The sequence below is a fragment of the Odocoileus virginianus genome, chromosome 3 (genome assembly GCF_023699985.2).
Source record: "Odocoileus virginianus isolate 20LAN1187 ecotype Illinois chromosome 3, Ovbor_1.2, whole genome shotgun sequence".
NCBI lineage: Eukaryota > Metazoa > Chordata > Mammalia > Artiodactyla > Cervidae > Odocoileus > Odocoileus virginianus.
Genome location: NC_069676.1, coordinates 75,029,892 through 75,042,367, shown reverse-complemented (window position 1 = coordinate 75,042,367; position 12,476 = coordinate 75,029,892). Strand labels below are relative to the sequence as shown.

Sequence of the window (12,476 nt, the reverse complement as noted above, 5' to 3'; positions counted from 1 at the left end):
ACTGGCCATAACCAGAAAGGTTACAGATCATTTTTGTCTTTTCTTAAACCTAAGTTATTAAAGTTTAAAAACTATATGAGAACTTTCTGAAGGTTCAATATGAATCAGCCCCATTCTCTGTTTAGTCTCCATGGTTCTTCTGGGTTAGGAGACAGTGACCACTGAAGCACACACACCATGAAAGTGCCTGGGGATGGAAAAACAGGACCATTCCAATATCTGGTCAACCCACTGCCAAGTACATTGTAGCCTGCCATGCTGTGACCAATGCCCCTTCCTTCAGGTCACTAAGGGTGATTTTGGAAGACCAGAATCAAAGGTGAGAAAAGGACAGAAGCAAACGCAAACCAAAACAAAGCCAGGCCTGGAGATCACTTTCAAACTCTTCCCTTTCAACATAAATGCTGCCCCTTTTTTCTTGTTTGTTTTTTTCTACATTGTTGTTTGCCCCTCAGGCATCAAGCTGTTAAAAAGTGTGTACAGGAGGGATTAAAGAGAGACTGCATGTTGGATGAAATATAAATTAAAATTATACTTCTGTCAGTCTGGAATCGGGGATTGTTTCTCAAGGTCTCCCCAAACACTTAATTTCAAATGAGTCTTCATTTATTACTTCAGGAAAGGCTAAATGCATAATTTATCAGCAGCTTTCAGTCAATATACCCTTATAAGCATGTTTCCCATGAGCCTTTGTGTAAAAATATGTTATGCTAATTCTATTAGTTGGGTACACAGGAGCTATCGAAGAAAGTAAACACGCATTAAAAGGAGACACATGTGAACAAAAGAAATACCTATCAACCTGCTGTCCAGGGTGGAATTACCAAGGGAACAGATGGAGTTGGTCAACTTGTCCCGCAGGGTAGGCGGGGTTTTCACCCCACTAGAGCCCTGCGCCCCCCACCCCCCGAGGCTCAGGGCGGGCGAGGCAGGAAGGAGGCGCGTGTGATCACGACGGGGACTCACCGGGTCTCCAGCGGCACGTTGCTATTCAGCACCCAGCTGTCCTGAAGCTGGACGGACTCGGGCGTGGTGGCCAGGTCATTGGGTGCGGGGGCCGGGGCGTGGATCTGACTGCGCCGGTTGGTCAGCGAGTTTCTGTTGAGGGAGTTGGCGGACGAGTGGTGATGGGACAGCGTGTGGTTGTGCGGGGGTGGCAGAGGGGGCCTCAGAGTCGACTGGCTGTGGTGGTTTGGAGGACCTGGAAAAAAAGGAGGAGAAACGGCCGTCAGGGGCTGCCGGACGCCGCCGCGAACACTCCACCTGGAACCAAAGCCTTGATGTTGACAAGTGCTGAACATCACCAACCGGAAACGCAGGTAAGACTACATCAAGCATCCCAGGGTCAGTTACTAATAAACAGTACGCCTTGATTTGCCTCTAGGTAGGCATCAAATGATGAATGAGAAGCTAGGTTAGCAAAAGCAGGCTGGTGAGGGCTGACCAGTGGGAATTATTTGAAATTTATTAATTCCACAAGGGAAGTCATGTGACATTCAAGGTTGACCACTGTTGTAACAAGTTCCCAGCCCATTTCCTGGTAAGCCAGGATACTCCATTCTTTAAACAATGTCCAAAAAGAGGGGAGGGGGTGGACTTCCCTGCCAGTCCAGTATTAGGGCTCCACACTTCCACTGTAGGATGCATGGGTTCCATCCCTGGTCAGGGAACTCCTACATGTGGTGAAGCGTGGCCAAAATAAAGATGAAAAGAAATAACGGTATGGCATTTTTCTGAAGGTATAAGAATATGGCATACTGGAAGTCAGGGAGTAGCAAGTTTAAACAGCTATCAGGGGCCAGGCAGGAAAGTGAAGTGGATTGGGGTGAACGGGAGCAGGTAGGGAACAGCCTTCACTCAGATCAAGGCTCACGTGGCTATTTAGGGGTTAGAGATCAAGGCAACTAATCTTCTAGTTTTTCTAGGAAAGCTGAAGATCTGGACTTTTAGAGTTTTTAAAAAAATATTGATGATGAAAATATATACGCGTGGGTTTTGGGTATGTCTATTTATATATATATTCACACACACACATATATTTTATATATACACACACACATATATACATACATATGCCTACATATGACTTCCCTGGTGGCTCAGAGGGTAAAGAATCTGCCTGCAATGCTGGAAACCCTGGTTCGATCCCTGGGTCGATCCCTGGAGAAGGGAATGGCAACCCACTCCAGTATTCTTGCCTGGAGAATTTCATGGGCAGAGGAGCCTGGTGGACTACAGTCCATGGGGTCACAAAGAGTCGGACACAACTGAGCGACTGACACTTTTACTTTCATGTTTATACACATTCACATGTATCTATGTATACCTTTTTAAAAATGAGAGTCAACAAAATACACCTATGAGCTCACTCAGATAAGGGGCTTGATAACATCTGTCCTCTGAGAGATGAGCCCCGAGGACTTGGTCTCTGGAGAAGGTCAGGGTTGATGTTTTCAAATCGTGACCCTTACTCAAAATTGCATCCTAGTTTCTAATCTTGAAATCCTCCATTCTTGCAGGAAAAATACACAAAGGACAACCACACCCCTCTACATATTCCCCTGTAAATATGACCAAGGATGACAATCCCATCCACAGTCTTCCTGGCAATCCATTCTCCATCTACAAAGTGAAACACTTTAAGCGTAATGAAAATGAAAGCAGTTCACTATGCAACGCAAGCCTATAATTTGGTTTTAATGGCTGCTGAAACATGACTTTTAATTTGTGTCCTTTGAGAAAGTTTATTTTTTGAAGCCTCCAGTCGGGCTTGGCAGCCCACCAGGTGACTGCCGAGCCTTGTCATTTTGGCCCCTGCCAACTTTGAAAATCCTCAGCCCCTGCTGTCCTGGCTCTAAGAAGTTGGCTCAAGTCATTTAAACAAGCAATTTGACACAAATTTCAACTACTTGTCTCCTTATGTGGCCGGGCTACATCTCCAAAAGGTGTAATCTACATTCCATGGCTCCTGGGAAGCCTGCAGAAACGTTCCGAGAGAAAGGCAACATGTCAAGAAGATACTAGGTTTGGGGAGCATCGAGACCATTGCAAACAGGAAAGAAAAATACAGAGGAAAGTGGTTCCTCGAAGGTTGTGTCTCTGGGCTGAAATTACTTGGGTGATTTTTTTTGGGGGGGGGAGGTTGTGTATGGAAAAAGACTAAAACTAAAACCCAGTGGGAAATGCCACCATACAGTTGTGTAGATTTTTAAATCACGTCCTCCAAATGAACCTGTTAATTCGTATTTTCCATTCTGCACCACTGACATTTTAAATATAACTTTGAGGGAGTTTCATTGCTGTAGCAGGCTATTATATTTTCTGGCATTGTTGTCTGTCTTGCAATGTATTATTATATAGTTATTTAGCATTTGTCTGTCTCGTATTAGTGGAAAGAGGGGAGAAGAGGGGGTGAAATGATGTAATAATGATCCTTCAGAGATGCTATCTAAGCCCCTCACACAAGGTTAATGAATTCTCATGCCTTTCTTTCTCCCCCTCTCAACTCCCATCCAAGTGGTGTCATTATTCTCCATTAGTTAGGTAATTATGAGCCTTGCCTCGGGAAGGCGAGATGAATCAGAGTACAAGCAAGAACCCCCCCCCACCCCCCAGCCCCAAGCCCTAACTTTCCGTCTCCCTCGGCCCCCGCCCTCCAGCTACACCCTCCCGGAGCACAAAGAGTCTGTGTGAGGGATTTCAGTCCCTAAATGGGACACCAGACCCTCCTGCTTCCTGTCTGTCCACCCTGAGCTGAGACTGCTCTGCCAGCTCCAGCCTGGGTGGTCCTTTCCCGTCCATCTGTGTTCCGTGTGGGTGGAATTCCTGTGGTTGTCTTCCGGTGGACACAGCTGGCGGGGGTGCCCAGGGGGAACAGAAGCACCCACCTGGGTGTTGTGTGGTACGGTTCCAACAGACAGAGGGTGAGTTTTCCAGTTAATTGCAAGACATGTCAAATTCTCCATTTCTCCTTAAGAGAAGGCGTAGGGTTCCATGGTGGGGTGTGAGTGGGGTGGGGGGCGGGTTGAGGATTGGAGAAGGACCAACAGGAGAAGATAAACAAATACTCAACTCTCTGCTCACCCAGCATGCCTATAAAGCCACAAGCTCTTTGCATATAAATCAAATGACCATTGCAACGACAGCACAGCGGTCCCCCATCCGCAGTATTGAAGGATGCTCTCCTTATGCTGTTGCGCTTTCCCACTGTGACACTGGTCATATTTGCTCATTTATCTATCTCTTCAAAACTCAAACTTTTGAACTAGGTGCAGGAGCTAGAAGGAAAAGACAGTGACACCAAAGAGAGGCAAATGCTATGACTGGGGATAAACATAATGGCGCAGGAGCATCCTCAGGGGGCACTGAGCCAGTGGTTAGGAGATAATATCTAAAGAATCGGGTTCAAGGATCAAGTCTGCCTACTTTTGAGTTATGGGGACTTGGACCTCAGACATCATTTCTCTAAGTATCAACATCCTTATCTGTCAAATGATGAAAACAGCAGTAACTACCCATAAGGTTGCTGTGAAAGGTAGGGAGGAAGATGATTGTAAAGTGCTAAACATGCTACCTGATGGCTGGCAAGTTCCCCCCAAACTGCGTGCTTGGTTCTCGGGAACAGAAGGATGGATAAAAGAGTAACTGCAGCTCTCAAGGAGCCCAGATCTGAGCAGAAAGAGTACGCACAGAGTTCATCTCCCGAGGACAGGGGTCACAAACTGGCAGACCCCAAGCTGACTATTACCAAAAATTCAGGGTCAAGACTGTACATAGGGTTCCAGACTTCTGACTTCTCTTGAAAACAAGTTGAAGATATCGAGTCCGTATTCCCTCATGGCAACAACTGGATGGAGCCCAGCACCATTGGGTGGTTTTGTTTGTTTGCTTCTGTCATCAGCCTGAACAACCCCTGTTACCTTCATCTGGTCAGATGTATGCATTTCTATCACTGGCTGGTAGACATTTACGCTTTTGGACGGCTGCCTGAACTCAGGGTTCCTCAGCGTTCCGTGTGGGTCCCGTATCTCTAATAGAACAACACTTCTGCTCCAGTTAATGATCTCAAGCACTTTTTGTGTTTGTTTTTGTCTCAGTCATCCAATATGTTTGCTGGATGTAATGGTTTCCTGTTTCAAAAAATGCACACAATGGCAAGCAACATGCCTTACCGCTTTCTAGGAAGCTAAATGACATGAAAAAGTTATTCTCTAAGGCAAGTGTTGTCTTCAATCTGTGGTGAAACAAAGATGAATACCTCAGCTTGATGAAGGAAGCTTTCTTCATGTCTACTCCGAGTTCCACACATTTATTGGGCTTAATTCATGTACATCTTATTAATGGCTCTTCTATTACATAAATATGAAATCACATAGTAATATAATTGAGGCATGAATAACTATGTAGCATAAACACTTACATGGTATCAACCTAATAAGTGTGCTATTAGCAGCAAAAGGCAGCTGTCATTAAAATTACTGTGCTAACCTATTATACTGCACCTGATTTATCCCGAAGTCAGAAATCTGGAATTTGTTTTTAGGTGCTGTGTCACTTTTAGTCCTAGGAAGGAGGAGTTATATATATTGGTCCTATGTTAAAAGCTAGGGTGGGACAGATAGGAATCTGAGCAAAGATAAGTTAATTCATGGAGAAGGTGCTTTCTGTAGATTTAAAAATGAAGTGCTTGAATGAACGCTTAACTTGTACTGTTTGCTTATTTGGAATTGTTTGCTTGAACGGTCTATGCTTCTGAGGTTTTAGATGTGCTGTGGGACAGTTGCCAGCAATTCTGTTCCTGAAAGAGGTGCTGTTCACATATTCTGTCCTTCCTAAATGCCAACTGGTTAACAGTGGAGTCTTAAAAATAAAGCCGTACATCTTGATCAGGTCACAATATCAATTCCAACATAGTTGTCTGGGATCACAAAATTTTAGAGTATCAACTCTTTTTGTATAAAAATTTTTATGGAAGTATAGTTGAATTATAATATCACCTAAGTTTCAGGTATAAAGCACAGCAATTCAGTTATATATATAACTTTTCCCTTACAAGTTATTATAGAATACTGAGTATGGTTCCCTGTGCTATATAGGAGGTCTTTGGTGGATTTATGGTAATGTGTATATATTAATCCAAGTCTCCACATTTATCCCTCCCCTACCCCTCTTCCCCTTCGGTAATCATAAGTTTGTTTTCTGTGTATGTGAGTCTCTTTCTGTTTTGGAAATAAGTTTGTGTCTTTTTTTTTTTCCTTCAGATTCAACCTATAAGCAATATAGTATAATATTTGTCTTTCTCTGGTTTACTTTACCTAGTATGATAATCTCTAGGTCTATCCATGCAAATAGCATTATTTCATTACTTTTTATGACTGAATAGTAGTCCATTGTATACACACACACACATACATATTAATACATACTGGAGTTTCCTCACCCAGAAACTCCAGTCTGTCAATATTATCCCCACTTCTAGCATATTCTAGCTATGCTAGCATAATTGCTGTCAAGAAGGAACTTGCTTCAAAGATGAGGTTCAGAAGGCAGAGAGTTTGTGGTTAATTCATTATCCACAAATAAATAAATTAGGAGGGATAAATTAGGAGGCTGAGATTAACATATACACCTTCACTCTATATATATAAAATAGATAATGAGTATCACTCATTCTTGGAGATGGCATGCCAATTGTTGATCTTTAAAAATTGTATATATATGTGTGTGTATACACACACACACATACACACACATGCACAGGAGTCAACTTTTGTGTTGACTAGATGAGTGGTGCTCAAATAGCATGTGGAAACCGGCAACGCCCACATTTAAAATAATGTATAAAGAAAGAATTTTCTTTGGAGCTAAGGAAGTAAATTCACAATAACTGGCTATTGTTGCACTCTTCCTAAATAAACAGCTGGGGGAGGTATTCAGGCTGGGTCTACCTTTGCCAGGCAGGGTGTTGATGACAGTGGGAGAGCAGGGATGAACTCAGATAGCCTTGACTTGCCCGCACCAATTATTCCTGGCAATTAAAAATGATGATGAAATATGTGAAAGAAAAAATAAAAGTAGAGGCCTGCCTAGCTGCCAACAATTCACTCATTCTTGGAGCTGGCATGCCAGTTGTTGGCCTTTAAAAATTTTAACCCTTCGGCCCCCAAGATAATGAATTAACCACAAACTCTCTGCCTTCTGAACCTCATCTTTGGAGCAAGTTCCACCTTGACAGCAATTTGAAGATGCTGGAAGTGGGGATAATGTTGACAAAGACTCTGGAGTTTCTGGGTGATGAAAACTGGCACCAGGACACCCTGTTCAATTTTAACCCTGAATGGGAGCCAGAGGGAATCTCAGGTGAACATTTTCAAGCCTCGGGTTTTGCAGATGGCCAGGCTGGTGGTAAGCTGTGAACCGCTGTTTGGCCATTTATTAGCTATGTGACCACTGGAAAGCTACATATTTTTTTCTGAGTTTGTTTCTTCATCTGTAAAATGGGTATAGTCATTTTATTCTTTCACATGATGGCTAGGATAAGCAAATGAGAATATCTGCAGGGAGCCTAGCACAATTCTTGGCACTTTAGTAAGCTATCAATACATATCATTTTCTTTGCAATGAACAATACCAATAATAGTAATAACAGTGATCGCAACCATGGTTCTGGAGAAAGTGATGAGAACCTCTTAGGGCACTCCAGTTTTCCTAGCTCTTTTAGGTAGCAGCTTTCACAGTGAGATATCAAATGAACATGTGAAGGCAAAATTACCACCCTCAGATCCCCTCTACCTTCAGATTCTGTCTGCAGAAGGGCACAGGGACCAAGTGATACAGCAGGGACATTAACACAGGTGGTTTCAGGAGTATGTCTCTAAAAGCCTGCAGAAGTGGAAACTGGGATTCAGAGCTCTCTCATTTCCATAAACAAAACAATGATCATGGCAACAAAGCAATAATACTGACAACAGATGCTATGAATTAAGCTCTCTCTGTGTGTCTGATCCTGCACTAAGGGCTGCACTTCAGTTATTTCAGGGTATTCTCACGCCCTTCTATGGGATAGGTTCTCTTATCATCTCCATTTTACAGACCCAGAAAGTTAGGCTCAGAGAGGTTAAGCAGTGTGCTACCGGTCACACAGTTCAGTAAGCAATAACGCTGCTGTCTGATCCCAGAGTCTCTTCCCCACTTTGCCCCATGCAGAGGAGCACAAGGTTCTAGAAAGCATGCTCCTGTGGAAGGAATGAGCATCCTGCCCCAGTTTGCTCACAACCCTGCAAATCCCCACCTGTCTCATGGGTTCGATTCCCTGACAGGGAAAGTGTCAAACTACTTTGGGCTTCCCTGGGGGCTCAGATGGTAAAGAATCTGCCTGCAATGTGGGAGACCTGGGTTCCATCCCTGGGTTGGGAAGATCCCCTGAAGAAGGAAGTGGCAACTCACTTCAGTGTTCTTGCCTGGAGAATTTCATGGACAGAGGAGCCTGGCAAGCCATAGTCCATGGGGTCACAAGAGTCGGACACGGCTGAGGGACTAACACATACACACACGCTGCAAATACAGAGGAAAACTGGCTTGCTGCATTCTTTTACACATTGCTTAAATCGCAGAACCAGATCTCGTGAGAAAATAGAGGGACTCTCCTCCTCACAGTACGACTTGAATCAAGAGAAATAGGCCAGAACAGCCAAACTGCAGAGCGGTCTCTTTTCTGCGCCTCTCCAAAGGGTCCTCCCCGCGCTGCATCCCTGGCTCCCATAACCAGTGGCGGGAGGGATGAGCAGCAATTAGGTCTGCTGGAGGCAGAAACGGGCACGCCGGCCCCGGCCTGTCCTGCTGGCTCTGATCAGAGGGCCTCTGCTAACAGCTCAGGGATGAGGGGGCGGAGGTTGATGCAGATTCAGCTTCCTCCTCCATTTAGAGTGAGGCTTACTTCCCTGCCTCTAAGTACTGGACCCTGTGGACATTCAGCGAGCTCCCTCCTTCCCTTAACATTCCCTACTGAATGATCTGTCTCCTAAAGAACAGACTCTTTATTTTTTATTATTGACCCACCGATGATATTGCTGGCATGTGGGATGGGTGACTTGTCTGTACTATTTCTTACATCTGACTGTGCTATTGTCGGGCTATTTCTCTGCATGTCAGAATAGAGGAGAAAAGAAAGAATACAGGGTGAAGGAGAAGCCAAACTACGGCCTCTTTCTCATCTCCCAGAGGGCCTCCCTGGCCAGTGCCTCTTGGTCTGCATTGCACGGTCCTGGAGCCAGGAGGCCGGCCTTCCTGGAAAGACCCCATTCAGCCTGACCGGAGCACCAGAGAAGGAAAGGACAGTACTCACTCATAAGGAGTGATTTGTAATTTGCTTGCTTACACAAAATGCATGACCTCAGACAAAAAGCATTCTAGGCACCTTTATGATGATACTCGCAAGGCAGACGTGTTGTCAGATTTACCTACGTTCATAAACAGCTAGGGTTCAGAGGGACATCTTAGCTCATCTAAGGACAATCGTTTGCATTTAATAAGCCCCACCTGTGTGATAAGCACTCTATCTATTTCACCTTATTTAAAACTTATAATACTCTACTCAATATTCTGTGATAACCCAGATGAGAAGAGAATCTGTAAAAGAGAGAAAATAAGTATGCGTAACTGAATCACTTTGTTGTACACCTGAAACTCACCCAGCATGGCAAATCAACTCTACTGCAGTGAAATAAAAATTAAAAAAAATTGAAGAAAAATTTAGAACAACCTTCAGAATAGATATTGCTGTCCATTTCAAAGAGGAGGAAATGGAGGGCCAGGGAGGTTACGTGATACAGGCTTCCTTTTGTACATTTCATATTTAACCACATTATACCCAGGCCCCTTTCCAGTGCACCATCTCTTTCATCACCCTTGGCAAGAAGTTTTGTATTATTTTTGGACCCTCCTGTGTTCTGCACTAGACTGTGAGCTTCTCCAACACAAGAAGCCTCTCTCTCTTGTTTTTATATCCCCAGCACAAGGCTACAGCACCTGGCATAGAAGTAGCACAGAATGAATGAATGAACAAATGAACTGATGCCCCTGGAGGGTTCTGTTTGGCGAGCCTCAGCTCAGAGGAATCACAGTAGACTTCTGCCCCTGTTCTTTTGAGCATTCCAGTTAACTCCCCTAGTTCTCATTGCCTCAGAGGGTCCTTTAACAGGGAGAGGGGCAGACACAGGGGAGAGGTGACTTCCATCCCCTCTATTTTTATTTATTTGGTCCTGGCTCTGCCTGACCTCCTATTCTTTTAATTTTTATTAATAACAACTTTACTGAGCTATAATCAAATTCAGTCCTTAAAGTGCACATTTTAGTATTTTAAAAGTATATTCACTGAGATGTACAACCATCACTACTGTTTAATTTGAGGACATTTCTGTCAGCCACACTCCCCACAAGGAAACCCCATACCCACTAGCAGATGTTGTCCAATTTCTCCTGTTACTTTCTGTTTCCATGAATCTGCCTATTCTGGGCATTGCATATAAAGGGTGATCCCCTCTGGGATTTTATAATCACATTGTCTGTCTGCTGCGGAGCACCCCCTGGAACAAAGTTAGATCTCAGGTGGGGAGGGGAGCACTTCATACCACTTGGAAAACATCTTTCCCAGGCAACCTGAAGCCAGTCCTTCACAGGTGCTTTTGGGCTGCTGTTGATATTTTTCCGGTGGAGATTGTTAGGTGATGGCCGTTTGAGAGCCAATTGTGTACTTGAGGGTCCAAGGGGGATCCTGGAATTTGTTGCAGTGCTTCAGGCATGGCTGTAATCACAGCAGAGGGCCATTTCTGCTCAGCTAAAACCCAGCCGTGCACAGGCAGGAATTCTTGACGGGGGAGAAGGAAGAGAGAGGGAACTCTTGCATCCGGTGCCAAGCCAGCAGCTACCCTTGAATTACGAGCTTCAAGTCGCTTGTTGGTTTGGGACCATCCTGCCCCAGGTGGGCAAGTTCTCACCCACCTCTGGTGGGTCGGAGAGGGATTTTAATCTGAAGTGCCACATTATTTTTACCATACCCTTCCCAATATTCCTCCTTACTTTCTTATTTTTCTCACTCCTTGCTTTCTTAAATCATCAGGAAAGTATCACTTGAGATCAGTGTCAACTCCATTAGCTCTTTCCAAGTGACAAAGACAAAAAAAAAAAAAAAAAAAAAAAAGACCACTTGAAATATCTGAGAGAAATCCTTCTAAAGAGAAGATTTTATTGCAAAGTTACATCTGAGCAGTGCCTATCTGAGCATTTCAATAAATCTACATTACCCTAGGTATTTTGGCATCCTCTGGGAGAGGAAAGCCTATCAGTGAAAAGTAATGATTTTGGGTTTTTCAATTGCCCTAAGGATCTTGACAATGCTATTAAGACCCATGCTCTCCCAGTCGAGAAGTTTAGGAGTGAAATTATTAATACGCCCAGACGTTATGTTGATTGTTGCGCTGTAGCAGAAAATACTCTCTTATTTGAGCTGCATTATCACTTTCCCAAGCAGAGAATTGCATCAGAAATTTAAACTCCTCTCATTCCAGCTCATCGCATAGCTTTTCAAGGTCTTATTGTAAAATAGGCTGGGCATAATTTGGATATTTCCCTACCAATGAAAGATAATATGTTTTTCAAAGACTGGACTTTTTTCTTTTTTTTTTTGAAAAATAAAAATCACAGTGGAATTTTCTTCCATCAAGATGTCATTCTTTAAACTTTTAAACTAGGTTTTCCTTGGGGTGTATTTCATTCTTTTTTTTTTCTTTGAGATGGTCACAATTCTTTCCCCAGAACATAGGAAGGGAATCAAAACAAAGATAAAATCTGATTTTGATGTCAGATTGAGCCTCTGATTAACAGAATGATGGGAACATGCTCTGGTCTACACCATTCATTAATACCAAGAATGACTGAAGCACACCAGTTAAATGGCAACGACAGGATAAAGGTTCCTAGCACATTTTCACTTCAAAGCTCAGCAGAATTATTTACTCTCTGGGTGACCTTTTCCCCAAATCTCTCAGGGTATGAGCCTTATAAGGCAAGGGAACAAAAGTTTCTCCATACTATGTAAACAGAAGTCAGCTGAATGTCAGACCTTGAACTTGGTGCATCTGGCTTCCTGGCAGGTGACAGTGGACACAATGGGATATATAGGGTATATTGCTGGGGATGTTTTCAGGTCTGCCTTCAAGATAAATACACACAGACACACACACAAGCACATAATTATGCGGTAGAAACAAATATCCGAGAGCTTTCTGAAGATGCATACCCCTTCCAGGATATAATGGTTCACGAGCATGAACATGTACCCCTCGGCCTGATGCAAGAGTCGCAGGATGCAAACAACTTTCAGAAAACACAGGGGCCAACAGGAGGCCGGCGTGCTCTGCAGATCTCAGTTTTGTTGGGGAGGTGTCAGTGACATGAGAATCACCCTCTCCCACTGTGCC

At 43.8% G+C, this 12,476-nt stretch overlaps 1 protein-coding gene across 7 annotated transcripts in view; it reads right to left on the bottom strand.

Moving 5' to 3' along the window:
* Positions 1-12,476, bottom strand: part of TENM2 (teneurin transmembrane protein 2) — a 1,355,454-nt gene that overhangs the window by 328,668 nt on the left and 1,014,310 nt on the right. For all 7 annotated transcript variants that reach the window (XM_070465745.1, XM_070465746.1, XM_070465747.1 and 4 more), the window contains one exon: positions 967-1,201. In XM_070465745.1, coding sequence (XP_070321846.1) covers positions 967-1,201 — 235 coding nt within the window. The remainder of the gene's footprint in view (positions 1-966; positions 1,202-12,476) is intronic.